Consider the following 21714-nt stretch of genomic DNA (forward strand, 5'->3'; position numbering starts at 1 on the left):
TGCGTACTGGGAGCGGCTGCTGCGCCTTTAAGAGCGGGCGTGGCCGGTGACGTCAGCGGGGCATGAATGAACAGGAGCGGGCGCGCGGCCCCGCACCCCACACCCCCCGCAGTCCCCGCGGGGCCGCCGCTCGTGGGGCGCGCCCGGGACCCCCCAAAACTGCCCCGCCATGGCGGGCACCCCCCCGGCCCTCACCCTCCTCCTCCTCACCGCCCTCACCCCCCTGGCCGCCGAGGAAGGTGAGTCCCGCACTTTTTTTACGGGGGGGAGCACCCCGAAACTCCTTTATTGCGGGGTGGGGTGGTTTTGGGGTAAATTCGGGTGGTTTTGGGGGAGCTGAGGAGTCGGGGAGCGCTCTGAGGGTAAAGGGGAATGTGGGTTCCCCCTTCCCCCCGCACAGTTTGGGGTGCGGTGGGGAATCTGCAGGTGCCGGAGCGCCTTTGGGGCGAGGCGGGGGGGGAAGGTTAAAATTAAGGGAAAAGTTGAAATGAGGGCGGAGAAGTTTAAATGAAAAGGGGAAAAGTTGAATTAATGGGAGAAAGTTAAAGTAAGGGAGGGGGGAGTTAAAAAGGTGTATGGGGAGATAAAAGTGCGGGGGAGGGGGCAGCAAAAATGGGGGGACAACTAAAATAGAGGAGAAATAATTTAAATGGGGAGGAAAAAAGTTAAAATGAGGCAAAACCCAAGAGTTTGGGGCAACTTTTCCCATGCCGAGCGTCGAACCGACGCGCCGGGGCCAGGTCCTGCCGGGAGCCCCCAAAGGAGGCTGGCACAGGGGTGAAGGTGGGGGAGATTAAAAAATAAACCCACCAAAAAAGGGGAAAATCATCTTAAAATGGAGCGTTTCCCATGGGTGGTGCAGTGTCGGGTAGGATCCGGCCGGAGAGCTGGAAAACAATGTCAGGAAAATTCCAAAAAATTGCTGAGAAAATACAAGCTGCGTCTCGGCCTCCACCTCGCAACCCTTCCCCCCGGTGATTTTGGGGCTTAGTTTGGCAGGGTTGGGCAAAAAAAAAAGGGGGAAATTCACTTTTTTGTGTATACCTGGAATTTTTTTCGGATTGAGTTTCTATAAACTCTACCTGATGGCTTTAATCCATCATTTTTTGAGGGTAAAGTGGAAGAATCCAGCCCCAAATGCAAATAAATCAGAGGCTGGCATGAAAAATACTCCCTGAAAACTAAAAATGGGGTAAAAAACCCTAAAATGAGGATTTTTGGGGGACAGCAGAGAGGGTGATCAGTGGCAGCTGTGGGATTTGGGGTGTGTTCCCAAAGTGCTCTTTCCCAGGAGGGAATACTGGGATTTGAGGTTTGAAAAGTGCGTGGGGGGAAAGGGAAAGTGGTGGGAGTGGTGGGATTTCAGGGGGATTGGTTCCCCTCGGTGAGATCCAGGGGGATTTGGGGTGAGCTGAGGTGGGGAGGAGGTTAAAGAGGAGGGAATGGAGCAGGATTGGGACTGGGATGGGATCAATTTTGGGATTATGACTGGGGTTCAGATCGACATTGAGGAGAGGATGAGGATGGGGAGGGGATGGGTTGGGAATAATTTTGGGATTGGGATTCTTGTTAAGGGTGAGATGGGGATGGGATTGGGATGGGATTGGGGTTCACCGTGGGAATTTAATTCGGATTCAGACAAAGATTGGGATGGGAACGAGGTTAGGGCAGGGGACAGGGACAAGGATGCAGCCGGAATGGGATTGGGAATGGGACGGGGGTGGCGCTGACAGTGGCGACAGGGTTGGTGGCACTGGAGGTGGGGGCGGCCGTGGCCGGGTGATGAAGGCGACGGAGAATTTGATGATAATGATGATGGTGGTGGCGGTGGGTACAGGTGACTCCCGGGACGGGGCTGCGGCCCCGGCGCTGTCCCTGGAGCAGCCCCGGCCCCGTCCCCAGAGCCACCCCGGGGGCACCGGCGGGGAACCCCCGCCCGCTCCGGCCCTGGCTCCGGCAGCTTTCCGCTCTCCGGAGGCTCGCGGGGGGGATTTCCAGCCTCAGGAAAACCGGGATATCCGCCCCGGCATCCTTCCTGAGCCCGGGCACGGCGCGGGGGGGGCGCTGCAGCCACCCGCGTCCCCCCCCCCCGGCAGGTCTTGGGGTCCCCCCCCAGGCCTGACCCTCCCGAGCCCGTCCGTGCTCAGCTGGGGGGGCACATCCGTCCCGAAATGGCCCCGTCCCGCCGAACCCATCGCCCGCTGAACCCGGGCGTCCGGGCACATTCCTGGGGGGTGATTCACCGGGGGGCCCCGCTCCCTCCCCGGCCTCCTCTTCCTCCTCTTCCTCTCCCGGCGCTGGATCCGGCCGCCGCCCTCGGCGTGCCAGGGCAGGTCCCGCCGGGCCCCGCGGCTTCCCCGCCTCTGCGGGCGGCCCCGGGGGGCTTCGTCCAGCGGAATCTGCCGGGAACGGGGGTCCGTGGGTCCAGGGGACACCTGTGGGGACCGGGACTGTTTGGAGGTCCTGGGGACATCTGTGGCTCTTGGGGACGTCTGTGGAAATGGGGTGGATCCGTGGGTCCTGGGGGTATCCAGGAGTCTTGAGGACATCCATGGAACCTCCTGGCTGGCATCTGTGGGTTCCAGGGATGTCTGTGAGTGCCCAGGACATCCAGGGATCCTGGTGGGATGTCTGTGGGTCCTGATGGCATCCACAGGCCCCAGGAATATCTGTGGGTGCCCAGGACATCCATGAATTTTGGGGACATCTGTGGATCCCAGGAGTGTTTGCACATCCTGGGGACTTCTATGGGGTTGTCTGCGGGTCCTGGGGGACCAACATCCAAGGGCCAGAGGGGTGTATTGGTGGCACCTGCAGGTCCTGGTGGCATCTGCTGACGTCCCTGTCCTCTCTCCTCTCCCACAGTGGTGCTGCTGGACTTCGCCAAGGCACACGGGGAGCTGGGCTGGCTCACCCATCCCTATGGAAAAGGGGTGAGCACCCATGGATCCGGCATCCGGCCCTGCTGGCCAGCTCTGGGATGGGGAATGGGGACAGCCATCGGGGAGCTGCACGGGGATGGGACAAGGACATCCTGGGGACCTTCACAGGAATGGGGATGAGGGTATCCATGGGGGTGGCAGATGGGGACCTCCATGGCAATAGAGACATCCACGGGGATGGGCCTGGGGGCATTAATGGGAATGGGGACAGGAGCATCTGTAGAGAGGGACCTCCATAAGAACATCCCTCGGTCATGAGGATCTCCATGGGCATAGGGACAGGGACACCTGTGGGTTGGAGACCTCCACTGGAATTGGGCTGTGGCCCTCCATGGGACCAGGAACACCCATGGGGATGGACATGGGGACACCTATGGGGTTGGAGACTCCACTGGAATTGGGCTGCAGCCCTCCATGGGAACAGGAACACCCATGGGGATGGACGCGAGAACACCCATGGGGTTGGACACCTCTGGGACGTGTCTGGGGACCTCCATGGGGATGGGGACAGGGGGAACAAGACGGGGACAAACCCATCCTTGGGGACAGTGCCTCAGTTCCCCTCCATAGCCCCATTTCTGTCTCTGGGGACAGTGGGACCAGCTGCAGAACGTCCTCAACGACTCCCTGATCTACATGTACTCCGTGTGCAACGTCCTGGAGGGCGAGCAGGAGAACTGGCTCCGCACCAACTGGATCTACCGCGGCGTGGCCCAGCGCATCTTCATCGAGCTGCAGTTCACCGTGCGCGACTGCAACAGCTTCCCCACGGCCGGCGGCGGCTCCTGCAAGGAGACCTTCAACCTCTACTACGCCGAGTCCGACGTGGATTACGGCACCAACTTCCAGAAGCGCCAGTTCAAGAAGATCGACACCATCGCCCCGGACGAGATCACCGTGCAGGAGGATTTCACCGCCCGCAACGTGAAGCTCAACGTGGAGGTGCGCTCGGTGGGGCCGCTCCGCAGGAAGGGTTTCTACCTGGCCTTCCAGGACCTGGGTGCCTGCGTGGCGCTGCTCTCCGTGCGCGTGTACTACAAGCGCTGCCCGGCCGTGGTGCGGGGCATGGCGCGGTTCCCGGAGACCGTGGCCGGCGCCGACTCGCAGACCTTGGCCGAGGTGCGGGGCTCGTGCGTGGCCGAGGCCGTGGCCGAGCAGGCGCCCGCCCTGCACTGCAACGCCGACGGCGAGTGGCTCGTGCCCATCGGGGAGTGCCTGTGCCGGGCCGGCTTCCAGAGCCTGGGAGACACCTGCCAAGGTATGGACTGGGCTAAGCTGAGGGGTTGTAAGGATGGGACAGCTTGGTGTGTGCCTGGGAGGGAAGAGGATTGGCTCCAAAATTCCCAATCCTTAGCCTTGAGTGGATTGTGGAAGGGCTTAGCTGAGAGAGGGGTGGGGTGTCACTATAGGACACAAAAGAACACAAGCGCACTGCTTGTTTCAAGGTAAAGAAAAAACACTGCTGTTTTCAAGGTGAAGAAAAAAGGGAAGTTTATTTTCTGACTCCAACACTGATAGTTTTCTAAGAGTGACAGCGGATTGGAGGGTGACAGTGCCACCCTCCACTAACAGTCTATTGACTTTCTCTTTTTTCATAAAAGAATGCAAAACAATGAGTTATTTACAGAAAGTGTGTGAGAAAGCTCGCTACAAGAATGTTAACATTACAAGGCTTAGAAAATCTTAAACTAAAGCGATAGGTGGGGCAGTGATTGCAAAAATGAGGTGAAATGCCTGAAAAATTCCAGATTCAGGGTTGGAGAAATGAGGTTTTGTCTCCAAAATTCCCAGCCCTGGATCCTCACCTTTCAGCATCACCACTGTAGTGAGAGCTCAGACAGGTGAAGGGTGGGCTGGGGGGATCCCAGTAGTAATAATAAAGTAAAATAAAGTAGTAATACTTTACAGTAGCAACACAAAGCATTGTTCAATTGCTACTCTAAAGTAGCAATGCAAAGTAGCAAAAAGTAAATAAAGTAGCAGCTGCAAAATAAGATTAAATACCCTAAAATTCCCCATCCTGGATCATTCCCCTGCACCACCACTAATGCAGTGAGTGCAGCAGGGCTCAGCCAGGACGGGGGTGGTTTTGGGGGGGCTCCCCAATAATAAAGAAGCTGCAAAATGTGGCAAACTCCCTATAACTCCTCTCTGGGTGCTTGTGGGGGTGCTTTCCCCCCCACCTGCCATGTGCTGATCCCCTGGATGGGGAGCAGGATTTGGGATCTCACCAGTGTCACCTTGTGTGTCCCCCCCAGCTTGTCCCCCTGGCACCTTCAAGGCCGCGGTGTCCTCGGGGGGCTGCCAGCCCTGTCCCCCCAACACCCTGCCTGCCCCAGCTGCTGCCGCCACCTGCCCATGTGAGGATGGATTTTTCCGGGCCCCTGAGGATCCCCCGGAGCATCCCTGCACCCGTAAGTCACCTCTTTAGAGAGGACACTCTGATGTCACCTAACTGAGGTGACACAGAACCACCCTGTCCCCTGACCCCGCCCTGTGCCCCTGCAGGTCCCCCCTCACCCCCACAGGCTGTCACAGCCCTGGGGTTGGGGGCCGCGGTGCAGCTGCGCTGGGCCCCCCCGGCCGACCCCGGTGGCCGCGAGGACGTCACCTACAGCGTCACCTGCGAGCAGTGCTGGCCCGAGAGCGGCGAGTGCCGGCCCTGCGACGGGGGGGTCCGCTTCTCACAGCCCCCCCAGGGGCTCACGGGGACAGAGGTCACTGTCACCGACCTGGAGCCACACGTCAACTACACCTTCACCGTGGAGGCCCGCAACGGGGTGTCCCCCTCCAGCCACCAGCGCAGCGTGGCCAGCGCCACCATCAGTGTCAACCAGACAGGTGAGGGGACACTGGCAGCTCCCACACCTTCCCTCCATAGTGGGGACACATCTGTGGTGTCCCTGTCCCCCATGGGAACACCTCAGTGACGTCCCTTTGTGTCCCCACAACAGAGCCTCCCCGGGTGACATCGGTGAGCCTGGATGGACGGACGGCCACCAGCCTGGTCCTGTCCTGGACGGTGCCACTGAGGCAGCAGAGTCGGGTCTGGAAGTACGAGGTCACCTACAGCAAGAAGGTGACACAGCCTGACACCTCCATCTGTGTCACCTCCATCTGTGTCACCTCCATCCTTGCCCCCAGCTGTGTCAGCTCTGTCGATGCAATCTCCATCCACGTCATCCCTCCATCCTTGCCCTGAGCCACATCAGCACCCCATCAGCACCACCTTCCATCCTTGTCCCCATCCCTGTCACCTCCATCCCTGCTCCATCCATGTCATCCCTCCATCCACGTCACCTCTATCCTTGCTTCCATCCGTGTCCCTCCCATGTTCATCCCTGTATCCATGTCACCTCCATCCCTGCCCCATCCATGTCACGTCCCCACATCATATCATCTTTGCCCCACCCGTGCCACCCCTCCCTGCGTGTCACCCTAATGTCACCCTGCCGTGTCCCCAGGTGGACGAGAACAGCTACTCAGTGCTGCGCTGCGAGGGCACCTCTGTCACCCTGCCCAAGCTGTCCCCAGGCACCGCCTACGTGGTTCGGGTCCAGGCCCTCACTGCTGATGGCCACGGGGCCTTCAGCCCCCAGCACGAGTTCGAGACCCTGCCTGAGGGTGAGGAGGGCCTGGGGGTGTCAGGGGTGCGGGGTGGGGGCTCCAGGGGGTGTCAGGAGTGGGGGTGTTGGTGCTCCAGGGGGTGTAGGTCTCACCTGGAGGGTCCCCGCAGGTTCCGAGGCCATGGCATCAGCCACTGTCATCGCTGGCAGCATCGCTGGTGTTGTCTTTGTCGTCTTCCTCTTGGTCACTCTCCTCTTCATCCTCCGGCGGTAAGGGGACAAACCCCCCCAAAACCTCCCAAAAACCCCAAAATGTTGTTGTCCCACCACCAAATGTGGCCGGGGGATGATCTTTTGGGATAAAATGCTGCTTTTCTGCAGGAGGAAGAGGTCGCGGCCGCGCCAATCTGCTGAGGATGTCTACTTCTCCAAGTCAGGTGAGCCATGGGACAGTGGGGACAACAGGGATGGGTAGGGGGTGACAGGGGTGCTGACCTTCTCCTTGACACCTCCAGACCAGCTGAAACCCCTCAAGACCTACGTTGACCCCCACACTTACGAAGACCCCAACCAAGCCATGCTCAAGTTCACCACCGAGATCCCTCCATCCTTCATCACCCGCCAGAAGGTCATCGGTGCTGGTGCGTGGCTTTGTCCCCCCAGAGACACCCCAAAATCAGGGTGGGACAGGGGGGCTAAAGGTGCCCATGTTTTTTGGAGCAGGTGAATTTGGGGAGGTGTACAAGGGTACCCTGAAGCGTGGAAGGAAGGAGGTGCCAGTGGCCATCAAGACATTGAAGGTGGGGTACACGGAGAAGCAGCGCGTGGACTTCCTGAGCGAGGCCACCATCATGGGACAGTTCTGCCACCACAACATCATCCGCCTCGAGGGCGTTGTCTCCAAGTGTGAGTGTCCTCTGTGTCCTGTCCCCACAAAAAAAACACCCCAATTTCCCAGAAAACACCCCAAAAAAGAGTTATAAAAATAAGGTGCTTTGAGCAACGGTGCAAAGAGGAATTTGGGGGACTTGGGTCTTTTTGAGGGATGAGGTTGGGGATTTTTCTGGGGAAGAAATTCAGGTTTATTTGGGAGGTTTTATGGGGAGCTTAGGGGATTTTTGGAGGAGCTGGGGGAGTTATTTTGGGGTTTTGGCTATTGGGGTTTATTGGGGTCTGTAAGGGGTTTGAAACTTTACTGTTGTTTTGGGAATGTTTAACGGAGGTGACTTTTTGGGAAGTTGGGGGTCTGGAGTTTTTGGGGAGAATTGGTAGGGTTTGGGTTTTGGGGGTGGTTGGGGTTTTTTTGAGGGGCATTGGGCATTTAAGGATTTTGGGAGGACTTGTGGGAGGTTTAGAGATTTTAGGGTGGTGACTTTTTGGGGGCTTGGAGGGATATTTTTGGGGTTTTTACCTATTTTGAGGTCTTTCTTTTGTACAGACAAGCCCTTCATGATCATCACAGAGTACATGGAGAATGGGGCACTGGATAAATTCTTGAGGGTAGGTGACACGTGGTGGCAACAACCACAGGGTGGTGGAACCTCCAACACCCATCAAGGGAGGTGGGACAACAGGTGGATTCCAGGCTGGATTCTCCCCTTTTCCCAGGAAAAAGAAGGTGAATTTGGCATCATCCAGCTGGTGGGGATGTTGAGGGGCATCGCTGCCGGCATGAAGTACTTGGCCAACATGAATTATGTCCATCGGGACCTGGCTGCCAGGAACATCCTGGTGAACAGCAACCTGGTGTGCAAAGTGTCCGATTTCGGGCTCTCGAGGGTGCTGGAAGATGACCCTGAAGCCACCTACACCACCAGCGTGAGTGTCACTGCAGCAGGGTGGTGGCCAGGGAGGGGTGGCTGGATGGCCAAGGTGAGGGGGTGGTTGGTTGTGTTGGGGTGGTTGTCCAAGGTGGGTGATTATCCATCGTGGTTGGTCATGTTGGGGTGGTTGGTCATGTTGGGGTGGTTGAACAAGGTGGGTGATTGCCCATCATGGTGGCCATGTTGGGGTGGTTGAACAAGGTGGGTGATTGTCCATCATGGTTGGTCGTGTTGGGGTGGTTGAAGAAGGTGGATGATAGTGAACCATGGTGGCCATGTTGGTGGGGTTGAACAAGGTTGGGTGGTTTTTTGGGGGTGCAGGGTTGACCCCAATGTCACTGTAGGGCGGGAAGATCCCGATCCGTTGGACAGCACCCGAAGCCATCTCCTACCGCAAGTTCACCTCTGCCAGCGACGTCTGGAGCTACGGCATCGTCATGTGGGAGGTGATGTCCTACGGCGAGCGGCCCTACTGGGAGGTCTCCAACCATGAGGTGAGAGCCCACCCTCCACCACCACCAGTGTTCTGGGAGACATTCAAGGCCAGGTGGGACAAGGCTGGGATCAACCTGGGACAGTGGAAGGTGTCCCTGCCCAGGGCAGGGGCTGCAATGAGATGAGTTTAAAATCATTCCAACCCAAACTATTTTGGGATTCTGTGAATGAACACCTTTGTGGGTGGACCATTCCTGACCCTCCTCCTCATAGGTGATGAAGGCCATCAACGAGGGCTTCCGCCTCCCGGCGCCGCTGGACTGTCCCTCGGCCATCTACCAGCTGATGATGCAGTGCTGGCAGCAGGAGCGCTGCCGGCGCCCCAAATTCCCCGACATCGTCAGCATCCTCGACAAACTCATCCGCGCCCCCGACTCCCTCAAGGCACTGGCAGATTTCGACCCCCGGTGAGTGTAGAGAGTGCCAGGATGGGGTGGGAGGGAAGAAGAAGGAGGGGAGGAGTTGCCCAGAGCAGCTGTGGCTGCCCCTGGATCCCTGGCAGTGTCCAAGGCCAGGCTGGACAGGGCTTGGAGACTCCTGGGATAGTGAAAAGTGTCCCTGCCCATGGCAGGGATGGAATGGGGTGGGCTCTAAGGTCCCTCCCAACCAAACCAGCCTGGGATTCTCTGATTCTTGCACATCTTTGTGTCTTCTATCGTTTTTTTGCACTCTCATGGTGCTGTTTTGGGTTGAGTTTTGCATCTCTGCACTCCCTTGTTGCTTCTGGCATCTGCATTTCTGCATAATTTTTTGGTATGTCCCCATTTTCACATTTCCACTTTCTCCAGCATCTCACTTTCTGCATCACAATTTCATCATCTCAGTTTTGCATTTATTTTTTGGCATCTTCCCATTTCTGCATTGTTTTTCCATTTTCATATCATTTTTCACATCCTTCCATTTCTGCATCATTGATTTAACCTTCCACTTTCACATCACTTTTTGCACCATTTAATTTCTGTGCTATTTTTGCATCCTTCCAGTTTTTGGCATTATTTTTTCCTTTTTCCATTTCCACAGAATTTCTCATCTTTCCATTTTCACATTATTTTTTTGCATCTTTTCAACTCGTGTTATTTTTCCATCCTTCCACTTTTGCATCTCTATTTGCCACCCTTTCATTCCTGCATAATTTTTGGCATTGTTTAATTTCTGCAATATTTTTGTGTCCTCACCTTTCTGTGTCATTCTTTGCACCTTCTCATTTTCACATTGTTTTTTGCATCTTCCTATTTTCACATTAATTTTTTACACCCCTCCATTCCTGCATCATTTTTTGCATCATTTCCTTTCTGCATCACTTCCACGCCCTTCTGTTTTCACATGGCTTTTCCAGCCTTGAATTTCTGCGTCACTTTTATTGAATTTTTGTATTTTTGCCTCATTTTCTGCAGGGTGTCCATCCGGCTGCCCAGCACCAGCGGCTCCGAGGGCGTCCCGTTCCGCTCGGTCCCGGAGTGGCTGGAGTCCATCCGCATGCCCCAGTACACCGAGACCTTCATGGCCTCGGGCTACAGCACCATCGAGAAGGTCCTGCAGATGACCAGCGAGTGAGTCCTGTCCCCATGCTGTCCCCTGACACTCCCAGGCTGTCCCCACACCACTCCCCTGCTGTCCCAGGGATGTGTCCCCACACTGTCCCCATCCCCTCCCCACCAACTCCCAAGGGACAGAGATGTGCTGGGAACGGAAACCACTTCCGTGGCCTTGGTGGCCCGAGGGATGGGATAAAATTAGATGTTCCTTGGCTGGAGAGGCCGGGATGAGCTGTATCTGTCCATCTGTCCCTTGAGATGAGCTGTGTCCATCCATTCCTTGGGATGAGCCATGTCCGTCTGTCTATCCCTCGGGATAAGTCATGTCCGTCCATCCATCCGTCCATCCCCTGGGATAAGCCATGTCTCCATTCCCTCCATCCCTCCATCCATCCATCCCCCGGGATGAGCCATATCCATCCATCCATCCTTCCCTTGGGATGAGCCATATCCATCCATCCCTTGAGTTAGCTATGTCCATCCATCCATCTCTCAGGATGAGCAGTGTCCAGCCATCCATCCATCCATCCCCAGAATACGCCATGTCCATGTCATCACCTTGGGATGAGCCATGTCCATCCATCCCTTGGGGTTAGCTATGTCCAGCCATGTCCATCCATCCCTTGGGGTTAGCTATGTCCGTCCATCCTTGGGATGAGCCATGTCCATCCATGCCTTGGCTATGTCCATCCACCTATCGAGATGAGCCATATCCATCCATCCATCCATCCCCCAGAATAAGCCATGTCCATCTGTCCATCCCTTGGGATGAGCCATGTCCATCCATCCCTTGGGGTTAGCTATATCCATCCATCCATCCATCCATCCATCCATCCATCCATCCATCCATCCATCCAGCCCTCAGGATGAGCCATGTCCATCCATCCATCCCTTGAGATGAGCCATGTCCATCCATCCATCCATCCATCCATCCATGCATCCATCCATCCCTGGGGATGAGCCATGTCCATCCCCCATCCATCCCCACCCTTCCAAGGATGCTGCTCCTGGCTCCACTCAATCCCGGGCTGTGGCCGTGGTGTCTCCAGCCCTTCCAGCCCCATTCCCCCATTCCTGACCCCATTCCTCACTCCGTGTTCTCCTGTTCCCCTTCCCAGGGACATCAAGCGGATCGGGGTGCGGCTGCCGGGCCACCAGAAGCGCATTGCCTACAGCCTGCTGGGGCTGCAGGAGCAGGCAGGAGCTGGGGGGGCCCCAGGCTGACCCCCCACCCCCAAAACTCCACATCGACCCCCCCCTCCTCCTCAAGGGGTTTATTTATTATTTCTGTAATTATTAAGGTTTTTTTTTTTATAGTGTTATTGATCTTGTCCCCGTGCCTGGGGATGAAATGGGTGCTGCCCCTTCCCTCCCCCCTAAAAAAATGGAATTTCAAGCTTGTTTGGAACTGGGGGAAGGATTTTTTTTCTTATTTTCCCCCCACATTTCAAGAAAAAAAGGGCTCAGTCCCAAAACTGATTTATTTTTGCTTTTTTTCTCCCTATTTATTCCTCTCCCACCAGGTTTTTGGGTGTATTTGTTTGCCCTTTATTGCTGATCTGCCAGTGTTGCCTTGTATTTTTTAACCTAATTTATTCTATTTTTGTATATTTATTGTGAGGAATTAAAGGTCGTGTCGGGTTTGGGAGAGAAAAAAGGGGGAAATTTTAAAAACCCAGCTCAGATGCTTCCCCCCCCCCCCTTTTTTCATAGATTTATGGGGATTTTTGTGGGGTTTTGAATAAAAATATGTGCTTTTTGGTTTTCTAGAATATTGTGTTTTCCCACTGGTTCACAGAGATTGAGGGAATTTGGGGGACAAAGAGAGGGGGTTCTCCCTACATTTTAGGGAGTTTAAGGGCATTTAAAGGGGATTGTAAGAGGGTTTTAAAGGTTTTTCTTAAGGTGTTTGAAGGATTTTTAAAGGTTTTGGGGTGCATTAAGGGGGAGTTAAGGAGGTTTAAAGTTTTGGGAGTTTTTAGGCATTTTAAGGTTTTTTAAGGAGTTATTGGGGACTTTAAAGGGGTTTTAAGTTATTTTTTAGAGAGGCTTAATGTTTTTAAGGGGTTTATTTAGGGATTTTTAGGGGGGTAGGGGGGTTTTAAAAGTGAGAGGGTTTAGGGGTTTTAATGGGGGTTTAAATGGGTTAAAGAGGATTTTTAAAGAGGTTTAAATGAGTTAAAGAGGGTTTTTAAAGGGGTTTACCGTTTTTAGGGGGTTCTCAGGGATTTTAAGGGGTTTCACAGGGCTCCGGGAGCGTTTCCCATCCAGGGCCCCTTTCCCCAGCAAAACCCAGGAGGAATTTTGGCCTTTTCATCCCTCGCCGCTCCCCGAAGCCAAAGCCCGGCCGCGCCGGCTGCCTGGAGCCTGCAAATGACTGGGTAGGAAAACGCCGGAAAAAAAAGGGGTTTGACATTTTTTTCTGCTCTAAACCATAATAAGGGATGGATGGGAGGTGAGTGCGGACCAACATCGCGCTGCGAAAGCCGCGGGTTTGGGGGATTTTCACCCCGTTCGGGGGTACTTTGTCCTATGGGTGTCGTGAGTCCGTCGGGCTCAGCCCCGGCGCCGGCCGCGATCGCGGCTCAAAGTCCGGAGGTGCCTGGGAGGGGCTGGATAGGGGGGACACCCCGGGCGAGGCTGGATCGGGAGGGACACCCCGGGAGTGGCCGGATAGGGGGGGACACCCCGGGAAAGCAGGGGGACACCCCGGGCGGGGCTGGATGGCGGGGACACCCCGTGCTGGCTCTGGCACCCCCCGGTCTCCCGTGTGCCCAGCCCCGCTCCCAGCGCCCAGCCCGGAGCCCAGCCCAGCTCCTGCCCCACTTTTGGGGTGTCTCCCTGGCGCTGACCCCGCTTCACCCGTCCTCCGCCGGGCCCGGGCATGCCCGCCCTGCCCAACCTGCCCCGCCGCGCCTAATTAACCCCTCAGGCTTAATTACGGCTTCGTTAGCGCCCGATGCGCCGCCCAAACCCGCTGTGCCCCAGTCCGGGGGCACCGAAGAGCAGCGGGGACTCGGGCCCCCATTCCCCCTGGATTTTGGGGTCACTAAACACCCACCCCCTGATTAATTGCAGTAATTAAAATGAGGATAATTATTTGCTGGTAATTTTAGAAGGGGGGCACAGGAGGTGTCACAGAGACTGGGGCGCTTCAGTGCACGTCCTGGGCAGTTTTGGGGTGATTTGGGTGGTTTTAAGTGTTGTTGTTTGGTTTGGGAGGGGGTGGCGTCCCCAAAAGAAACCAGCAGGAGAAAGAGAAGGAGGAGGAAGCACTGATGGGTCGATGGTTTAATGCACAACTGATGCCCCCAGCCCAGACCCCCCACACCGCTGGGGGGTCAGGACTCCCCCTCTTTTCATGGGGGACGTCGGTGGGGAGGGGTCCCCTGTGGTCCCAAAACGCCATCACTTGGGGTTGGCGAGGTCCTCAATTGCTCTCCGCAGCTGGAAGGGGACAGAGGGGGTGGGACAGGGGCTCTCCCCCACTTTACCTTCTCCTTCCTTCCCCTTCTCCCCCCATTGCACCCATTTCCTTTCCTCCCCCCTTTTCCTTCCCCCTTTCACCTCTGCCCTGCTCACAGCTCCCACCAGCTCCCCAGAGCGGGTGACAAAGACTCGCTGCAGCTTTAGCATCTGGAAGAGGTGATAGGCCTGGGAGAAGGACAACAGGGACACGTGGGAACAAAGCCACCCTCGCCGTGTCCCCTCAGTGTGACACAGACCGGGGGGGGCTCCCAGGACACATTTCACAGCCGCAGACCTGGTGCAGGGAGGTCCATGGAGAGAACTGGAGCATGATGGGCTCGATGGTGCAGTCGTCCCCGAGTGTCCCCACCGCGGCCAGCTTGTGGAAGGTGACATGGTAATTTTGGGGTGGAAAAGCAGCTTTTTGGGTGTGGTAGGGTGCCCCCACCCCATTTACCTTCTCCCCTTGGGGGGCCTGAGGGTGCTTGTGGCTCTGGAGGAAGGTGACCAGCTGGGACCTGCTGACGGTGCCCACCAGAGTGGAGGACCCTGGAGAGAGGGTACAGTGTGGGAGTGCCAGGGGGACACCAAGGGAACAGTATGGGAATAACAGGGGGAGGTACTGGGGACACTAAGGGGACATCCCATGGGGACAGCAGGGTGATGGTATGGGGACAGTATGGGAATATCGAGGGGATACCCCACAGGGACACCATGGGGACAGTATGGGAATAGCATGGGGACAGTATGGGAATGGCATGGGGACACCATGGGGACAGTATGGGAATGGCATGAGGACACCGTGGGGACGGTATGGGAATACTACAGTGGCACCATGGCACTATTGAGGGCACAACATGTGGACACCAATGGGAACAGGACAGCCTGGCACCATAAGAGCAGTATGGGGACACTGCAGGGACACCCCATAGGGACAGCGTGGGCAAGGCATGGAGATGGCAGGGGAATATCAAGTGGGCACTGGAGGGACACTATGGGGACAGTATGAGGAGACACAGAAGGGCCACCACAGGGCCAGGGACTCGCTGGCCACCCCCCATGGTGACAGTGACCCCCCAGGTCCCACATCTCACCTGTACTCTCCACCACGGGGTACTCAGCGTCAGCAGAGGCATCCAAGGCCACCAGCACCTCCTGGAACCCGTCCCCCTTGGCCAAGGTCACCACCCGGTGCTCCATGAACTCCTCCACCACCACTCGGTAGGAGCTGGAGAACACAAAACCCCCCAAATTTCCATCATTTCCTGGAGAATGCCCCCAAAACTTGGGGTTTGGGGCGGGGGCCTACGCGATGTGCCGGCTGCGGATGGGGGGCAGGTAGGGCAGCTTCTTGACGATGATGCCGGCGTCGTAGAAGGACGGTTGGTTCTTCTGGCTGATGGCGTTGGCCACCAGCACGGCCAGCACGGTGGGCAGGAGGTGGTCCAGGTGCCCGGTGGCCTCGCACACCAGCAGGGCCGTGGACACCGCGTGGGTCACCGAGCCCGCGAACGCGGCTGCGCCTGGCGGGGAGCGGGGTCAGGGGATGGGGGGGGGGGGTGTCCCCCTGCCCGTAGGGGTGTCCCCCTGCCCGTGGGGGTGTCCCCCCACCCCCAGACTCACCAGCCAGGGCGTAGCCAGCAGGAATAATGGGCCGTGGGGGTCCTTCTGAATGGAGCCCCCGTGGGAAGAGCAGGGCCACCACCTCTCCTATCAGGCGCCCGATGGCTGCTCCTAAAATTGGGGGAGGAGGGAAGGTGGGGAGACCCCTGGAGCCCCCCCAGAATGGTGGAGGGAGAGGTGACCACCCTCCTGCAGCTGTCCCAGAGCTGCATGCCTCCCCTGTACCCCACAGACTGGATGTACCCCCCTCCAGAGCTAGGTACTCCCCCAGTATCCCACCCAAGGGCTGAATGAACCCCTGCACCCAGCCACACCTGGCTGTCCCCCCATGTTCCCCCCAGCCCCTGACTCACCATAGATGAAGATGGGCATGAAGTACCCGGCTGGCAGGGGCAGGGTGGTGGCCAAGATCAGCATCCAGAACTGGGGGGACGCAGGGAGGTCAGCTCATGGGGACACTGTGTTGGGGGGCACAGCTGGAGATTGGGGGGCCATGGTTACCTTCATGAGCAGGAAGAAGGTCAGGGTGCCGTAGATGGTGGCAGAGGGATGGTCCCACTCCTGCCAGAGCCCCCCAGGCTTGGCCACCCCCGAGGCGTTGGCAGCCAGCACACCCCAGGTGCGGTTGTCAAAGAGGGAGATGAGATGTTCCTTCATGGTGAGCTGGATGGATGGACAGACGGACAAATGGACACCCTGAGCCCCCGCTGGGAGATTTTGGGGTCCCCAGGGAGCCCCAAGTGCCCTCACTCACCCTGGAGGCCATGAACTGGCCCAGCCCGGGGGGGAAGGTGATGGAGGCGAGGAGCAGCACGGCCAGCACCGTGTACACGGGTTTGCTGCAGGGGGACACGGGGGCTGAGTGCGTGGGGACGGACAAACAGACACGCGGGAGGGACCCAGGGACACCCAGAGTGGATGGGGTTACTGGGCAGGATGCATGGGGGGACATTGGGGCACCCAGGGTCGGTGAGGGGGACACATGGATGCACAGGGTGGGTGGACAGGGTGAGGGGAGGGGGGCACACAGGGACACTCCGGGTGAATGGGGTGGACAGAGGGACATCCAGCATGAATGGGGGGGACACCTGGGGTGCATGGGCGGGGGGACAGAGAGACACCCAGGGCACATGGGAAGGACACAGGGACATGCAGGGTGAATGTGGGGAGGGACACAGGGACACCCAGGGTGGATGGGGGGGACACAGGGACACCCAGGGCATATGGGAAGGACACAGCGACACGCAGAGCCTGCACAGCACGGACACACAGACACAGCGGGTGCAGGGTGCAGACAGACAGATGGACAGACGCCCAGTACACACTCAGTGGCCAAGAGCTTGGCCGTCAGCCGGTTCCTCTTGACGGCCACCATCATCCAGCGCTGGCAGAAGAGATAAGCACAGGCCACGATCCCACAGATGATCCTGTGAGGACAGGGCAGGTAGGGCACAGGCAGAGCACAGACAGCACCCCAAAACCGGGTCCTCCGTACCCCAAAATCAGGAAAAAGAAGGTCTCCAGGAGGTCGAAGGGAAAATCAATCTTGAGGTCACTCTTAAAAACAGCGGCGATGGTTTCTGGCAGGGGGGACAGGAATGAGGGTGTGGGTTTGGGGGTGAGCACCCCAAAAATGTCCCGGGGGAGGGTCAAGGGGAAGAGGGGGCACATCCTGCCCAGCCTGCCTTGCCTTGCTCGCTGTTGAACACGGCCAGGAGCCGAAACATGAAGGCGCCACAGGTGGCAGCAAAGAAGCCGCGCCAGTAATCCCGCACGGCGAAGTGGGGGGACATCACCTCGATGCTGAAAAGCACCCCTGGAAAAACGGGGAAAGCGATCAGGGCGAGATTTAGGGGGGCCCAGGGTGGGATTAGGGGGGTCCTCACCGCTGATGGGTGCCCCGAAGACTGTGGCCACCCCGACGGCTTGAGCTGCCACCAGCATCTCGTGCTGCTTGAACTTGTTCTGTAAGGTGGGGGGGGGGGGGGGGGGGGGGGGGTTAGGCACAACCCCAACTTTTTGGGGGTAAAATCAAATCTCTCCGTTCATTTTTCGGGCGGTGGTGGCACCCCCACCTCATATTCCCTCGTGACCGAGGTCCTCATCTTCCCCAGGTAGGCTGCGGCCATGGCGGAGAGGTGGACGTAGGGACCCTGGGGGGACACAGTGCTGAGCCCCCCACCCATCCCGGCACCGGCTGAAACCGCCGGGGTTTTGGGGTTCAGAAGGGGATCCCTCACCACTTTGCCAAGGAAAACGGTGCTGCCGCACGTCAGGGTGCAGGTCAGCCCCACCACCTTGGCTCCGAAGTTCTGTATGGCCAGGTAGTCCTCCAGCACCACGCCCATCAGGATGGTCTTCAGTTCCGGGATGCCGGAGCCTGGCGGTGGCGAGGGGGGCAGGATCCAAATTTTAGGGGTCCCCCATTACCAAGGGTGCGTTTTATAGAGTCAGGGAGGTCGGGGTGCGGCCGGCTCACCTCCGGAGTGCGGGGTGATGCTCTGGGCGAAGCCGCTGGAGAAGGCGGCCATGGCCGTGGGGAACAGGGTCCACGAGAGGTACTTGAGCACCGCGATGTCCCCGATCTCCCGGTACAGCCACGTGTGGGCTGGAGGAGAGGTGTCGGGAGGGGAGCTGCACCCCCCGAAAGAGCCCCCCCGTATTCTCGGTGAGCCCCAGACGCCCCCGGGGCGCCCCTCGTTACCGGCATAGAGTCTGGCGACGATGATGTCCATGGCGAAGCTGATGGTGGCCATGAGCACCCCCAGGATGAAGAGGAAGTACCAATCCTCCCCAACGCGGAACAGCTGCCGCTTCACCCACTCCAAGCACCCTGCGAGCGGGGAAACAGGGTGCTGACCCCCCAAAAACCCCCTGCCCCCATAAAATCCCCCTTTTTGGGTGGGGGTCTCACCTCGGACCCTCCTCCGGGCGGTGGGGCAGGGTCTCCAGCTGTGCTCCGACACCAGCACCCTCTCCACCTCCTTCTCCTTCTCCCCCCGCAGCCCCCTGGGGACAGGGCGCTCCATCCCGGGGACGCTTCAGGTGCACCGCACCCCCTTTTTGTAGCACCCCTGACCCGTTCCTCCCGCCTCGGCCTCCGCTGCCCGACTGAGTTTGCAAACGAGCTCATTAAAAACGACCTTGACGAATCCGACGGACCCGCTCGGGCCGGAGCGAGCCGGGTTTCCTCCCCCCTCCGCCACCCTCCAGCTCCCAGTCCCAACGTACATCCCGCGGCGGGGAGGATTTAATAAGTATTTTAATTCATTATCGTGATTATTCCTTAATAATAGGCAACGCATTCCATGGCGTTGAGCTGGGGGGGTTGAACGTAGCGGGGAAAAATTTCCACCGTCTCCGGCGCAAGACCTAAATTTAGCCGGTTTTACGAGAGGTCTGGCAGGCGGCCGGGAGCCTTAACGAGGCTTTAAAAAGCTCGTCAAGTCGAAATATCCCGAAATAACCGATCCGGCGTCGCCTTCGCCGGCAGGAGAGCGAGGAAGGGGGTTCCGCTCATCCCCCCGGCGGGAGCTGGGGGTCGCAGGTGGGCGCAAGCGGCGGCTGAAGGTGAAACCCTCGCCCGCCGGCTCCATGGAGCTTTTCGGGAGCTTTGTCCGGCCCCACGGGGAGACCCTGGGGTTCCCAGGTGAGTTTGGGGCGCACCCGGGAGGCATTTGGGGGGGATCCTGGGCAAGCTGTGGTTGTGAACCCCCCAAACCGTGCCCTGCAGCTCGCCCCGGTAACACGGGCGTGGTGAAGACCCTGGGGAACACCTATCAGTTCACGGTGGACGTCAGCGACTTCGCGCCCGAGGACATCATTGTCACCACCTCCAACAACCAGATCGAGGTGCACGCCGAGAAGGTGGGTGCTCCCTCCCTTTCCGCTCACCCCCAAAATCCTCACTGGGGGTGTGGGGACTGCTCAGCTCCCACCCAATTCCCAAACAGCTGCAGCCACAACCCCAGCAGTATTTAATTCACCATTAATTAATAATGGGGAATAATGAGTCCCCATTCTGCTTGCACCCCAAAATCGCCTTTTTTCACCCTTTTTTTTCTCCCAGTTGGCCACGGATGGCACTGTCATGAACACCTTCACCCACAAGTGCCAGCTGCCCGAAGATGTGGACCCCACGTCCGTGTCGTCCTCGCTGGGGGACAATGGGATGTTGACCATCCGGGCTCAGCGCCGGCCGGCCAAGCACTCCGAGCACGTCCAGCAAACCTTCCGGACTGAGATCAAGATCTGAGGGGTCGGGGGGCTCCTTTCCCCCCCGCTCCTTTCCCTCCCTCGCTAATTAAATGGGTGATTTGGGAAGGAGGTGGGATGTGGGGTAGGGAATGGGAAGGCTCCCTGCAGAGTGGGGTCAGACCTGTGCTGAACGCATCCCGTCACCCAGCGGAGAAATTCCGGAGGGGAGTCCCAGCTCCGGCAATTTTTAGCTGGCGCGTGTTGATGGGGGGAGATCCAGCGTGCCAAGAGTCCTGCCGGGAGCCAGGTTCCCTTCCCAACCCTCTGCCAGAGCTTGTCTTTGTATATAGAGCTTGGGATAAATTATTGAGAACGTCCGACTGCCGCCTTCTCCGTTTTTGTGACGTTTCCCTGATGCTTTACCCTCAAAAAGGGGCGCAGGTTCAGACCCAAGGGGTGTCTCGGTAAGGCATGTTCTGCCATCCCTACAAAAACCCGCACCAGGAGCCGCTCGGGCGCCCGCTGCCCTGTTTATTTCCAGCCTGGGGTGACTCATTTCTTCCCCGAAGCTCTATTTCAGAGCCATTCCCTCAGCTGTCCGGCTGCCGACCCACCTGGAAGGGCACCAAACCCTTCTTCTCCTCCTCCTCCCCTCGCCCACCCTTGCCCACCCTCACCCAGCACCCTGGGGATGCCCCAAGGCCGGGATGCCGGCCCCAGAGCCAAAGGCTCGTTTTGGGGGAGGAAGGGCTCGTTCTGAGGGAGGAAGGGCCTGGCTCCGTGTCCCTGTGTGTACCCACAACAGCGAGGCGCCCGCTGGGGCAGCAGCGCCTGTTTATGGCTACACAGCCCGGCTCGTGTTGCCGCTCCGCCCGTGACTGCCTGCAGCAGTCTGGCAGTGGCCCAGGCGCGGCGCTCAGGGCAATCCCCCTGCGGCAAAAAGGGCCGAAAGCGATGATGGCTGAGGTGGTGAAGGCTCGGGGAGCCGGGGAGGGCAGCGCCCGTCGGGACCCGGGCAGGAACGCGGCGGCTCCGGCTCGAAGCCAGCCCGGAGCCCAGCGGCGGTCGCTGGTTGCCATCTAGCGGCCCTGGCCCAGGGAGGTGCGGGGAAAGGCGGAGGGAAATGGGGAAACCGCCCTATTTCTGCCTTATTTCTGCCCGAATGGCTTTGGGACAGGGGAGGTGAGCAGAGGGCAGGCTCAGCCCGGCACCAAACACACCCCACAGCAGCTGGCCCCTCCGGCTCCTCTTGGCCCCTCATGGCTTCCCTCATGGGCCCCCTCTTTCCCTGTTTCTGCCCAAATGGCTTTAGGACAGGGGAGGTGAACAGAGGGCAGAGGGCCGGCTCAGCCCGGCCCTAAACACTCCCCACAGCAGCTGGCCCCTCATGACTCCCCTCATGGCTCGGCTCCCCTTGGCCCCTCATGGTTCCCCTCATAGCTCCCCTTGGCCCCTCATGGCTCCCCTCATGGCCTCCCTCTTTCCCTATTTCTGCCCGCATCGCTTTGGGACAGGGGAGGTGAGCAGAGGGCTCAGTCCGGCCCCAAACACACCCCACAGCAGCTCGTTCGTGGCAGGAAAGCTGGGGAAAAAAACCCAGGTTTTTGGGATGTGTTTGAACTCTTTATCAATGATCGGGACAAGAGGATCGAGGTACCCTTGTAGCCCATACATAACTTTTTCACTTATTTATACATTTTAAGCAAACAAATAAATTAATGTTCATTGGTTCTAGGTCACATAATTCTCTTATTAATTTGTATGCTGTCCTCTATTGGTTATTGATTTCTATAGTCCTTTTATCATCTTCTCCAGCTTTTCAAGCCTTAATGTCCACTGCATTTTCTGGTTCCTCAAATGTCCTTGAAGGACCATAAATTTAAGATCCCAGACACCCAGTCTTTGAATACTTTTGGCTTTATTGAAGCTTGTCAGGGTTAGTTTTAACAAACTTAAGGTTTTGGTGAATAATGATCTCACTAACAAAAGTCTGTGTAGAAACTTAACTAGTACTGGCCAAAAGTGGGTGCTGCTCACAATTAATTAAAACAACCAATTAAAAACT

The 21714-nt window shown here is 57.8% G+C and overlaps 3 protein-coding genes across 3 annotated transcripts; 2 read left to right on the forward strand and 1 right to left on the reverse strand.

Moving 5' to 3' along the window:
* The first annotated feature begins 114 nt into the window (after positions 1–114).
* Positions 115–12133, forward strand: EPHA2 (EPH receptor A2). Its single transcript, XM_058818788.1, has 17 exons — positions 115–239; positions 2866–2933; positions 3537–4200; positions 5201–5356; positions 5451–5783; positions 5897–6021; positions 6407–6566; positions 6679–6778; positions 6890–6945; positions 7024–7149; positions 7232–7414; positions 7947–8008; positions 8117–8326; positions 8676–8825; positions 9040–9233; positions 10221–10376; positions 11480–12133. Exons 1-17 carry the CDS (start codon positions 170–172, stop codon positions 11583–11585), a joined length of 2919 nt encoding a protein of 972 aa, XP_058674771.1. The 5' UTR covers positions 115–169; the 3' UTR covers positions 11586–12133.
* A 1510-nt stretch (positions 12134–13643) lies between these two features.
* CLCNKA (chloride voltage-gated channel Ka) lies at positions 13644–18481 on the reverse strand. Its single transcript, XM_058818539.1, has 19 exons — positions 18367–18481; positions 18157–18285; positions 17932–18060; positions 17693–17832; positions 17528–17605; positions 17339–17417; positions 17143–17268; positions 16948–17032; positions 16778–16879; positions 16207–16291; positions 15954–16115; positions 15806–15875; positions 15453–15563; positions 15139–15352; positions 14924–15057; positions 14287–14378; positions 14125–14208; positions 13929–14015; positions 13644–13808 (listed from the first exon to the last, which is right to left on the reverse strand). Exons 1-19 carry the CDS (start codon positions 18479–18481, stop codon positions 13770–13772), a joined length of 2061 nt encoding a protein of 686 aa, XP_058674522.1. The 3' UTR covers positions 13644–13769.
* A 362-nt stretch (positions 18482–18843) lies between these two features.
* Positions 18844–20026, forward strand: HSPB7 (heat shock protein family B (small) member 7). The gene is made up of 3 exons (XM_058818808.1): positions 18844–19101; positions 19186–19319; positions 19522–20026. Exons 1-3 carry the CDS (start codon positions 19047–19049, stop codon positions 19705–19707), a joined length of 375 nt encoding a protein of 124 aa, XP_058674791.1. The 5' UTR covers positions 18844–19046; the 3' UTR covers positions 19708–20026.
* Positions 20027–21714: the final 1688 nt, after the last annotated feature.

Source organism: Ammospiza caudacuta, chromosome 22, assembly GCF_027887145.1.
Source record: "Ammospiza caudacuta isolate bAmmCau1 chromosome 22, bAmmCau1.pri, whole genome shotgun sequence".
Classification (NCBI taxonomy): domain Eukaryota; kingdom Metazoa; phylum Chordata; class Aves; order Passeriformes; family Passerellidae; genus Ammospiza; species Ammospiza caudacuta.

Coding starts and splice junctions, on each gene's coding strand:
- CLCNKA (XM_058818539.1), bottom strand. CDS start 18,481: ATGGAGCGCCCTGTCCCCAGGGGGCTGCGGGGGGAGAAGGAGAAGGAG. Junction 18,286..18,366: donor CGCCCGGAGGAGGGTCCGAG/GTGAGACCCCCA, acceptor CCCCGCTCGCAG/GGTGCTTGGAGTGGGTGAAG. Junction 15,564..15,805: donor CATGCCCATCTTCATCTATG/GTGAGTCAGGGG, acceptor CCCCAATTTTAG/GAGCAGCCATCGGGCGCCTG.
- EPHA2 (XM_058818788.1), top strand. CDS start 170: ATGGCGGGCACCCCCCCGGCCCTCACCCTCCTCCTCCTCACCGCCCTC. Junction 6,779..6,889: donor CTCCTCTTCATCCTCCGGCG/GTAAGGGGACAA, acceptor GCTTTTCTGCAG/GAGGAAGAGGTCGCGGCCGC. Junction 8,826..9,039: donor GGGAGGTCTCCAACCATGAG/GTGAGAGCCCAC, acceptor TCCTCCTCATAG/GTGATGAAGGCCATCAACGA.
- HSPB7 (XM_058818808.1), top strand. CDS start 19,047: ATGGAGCTTTTCGGGAGCTTTGTCCGGCCCCACGGGGAGACCCTGGGG. Junction 19,102..19,185: donor GGAGACCCTGGGGTTCCCAG/GTGAGTTTGGGG, acceptor CGTGCCCTGCAG/CTCGCCCCGGTAACACGGGC. Junction 19,320..19,521: donor TCGAGGTGCACGCCGAGAAG/GTGGGTGCTCCC, acceptor TTTTTCTCCCAG/TTGGCCACGGATGGCACTGT.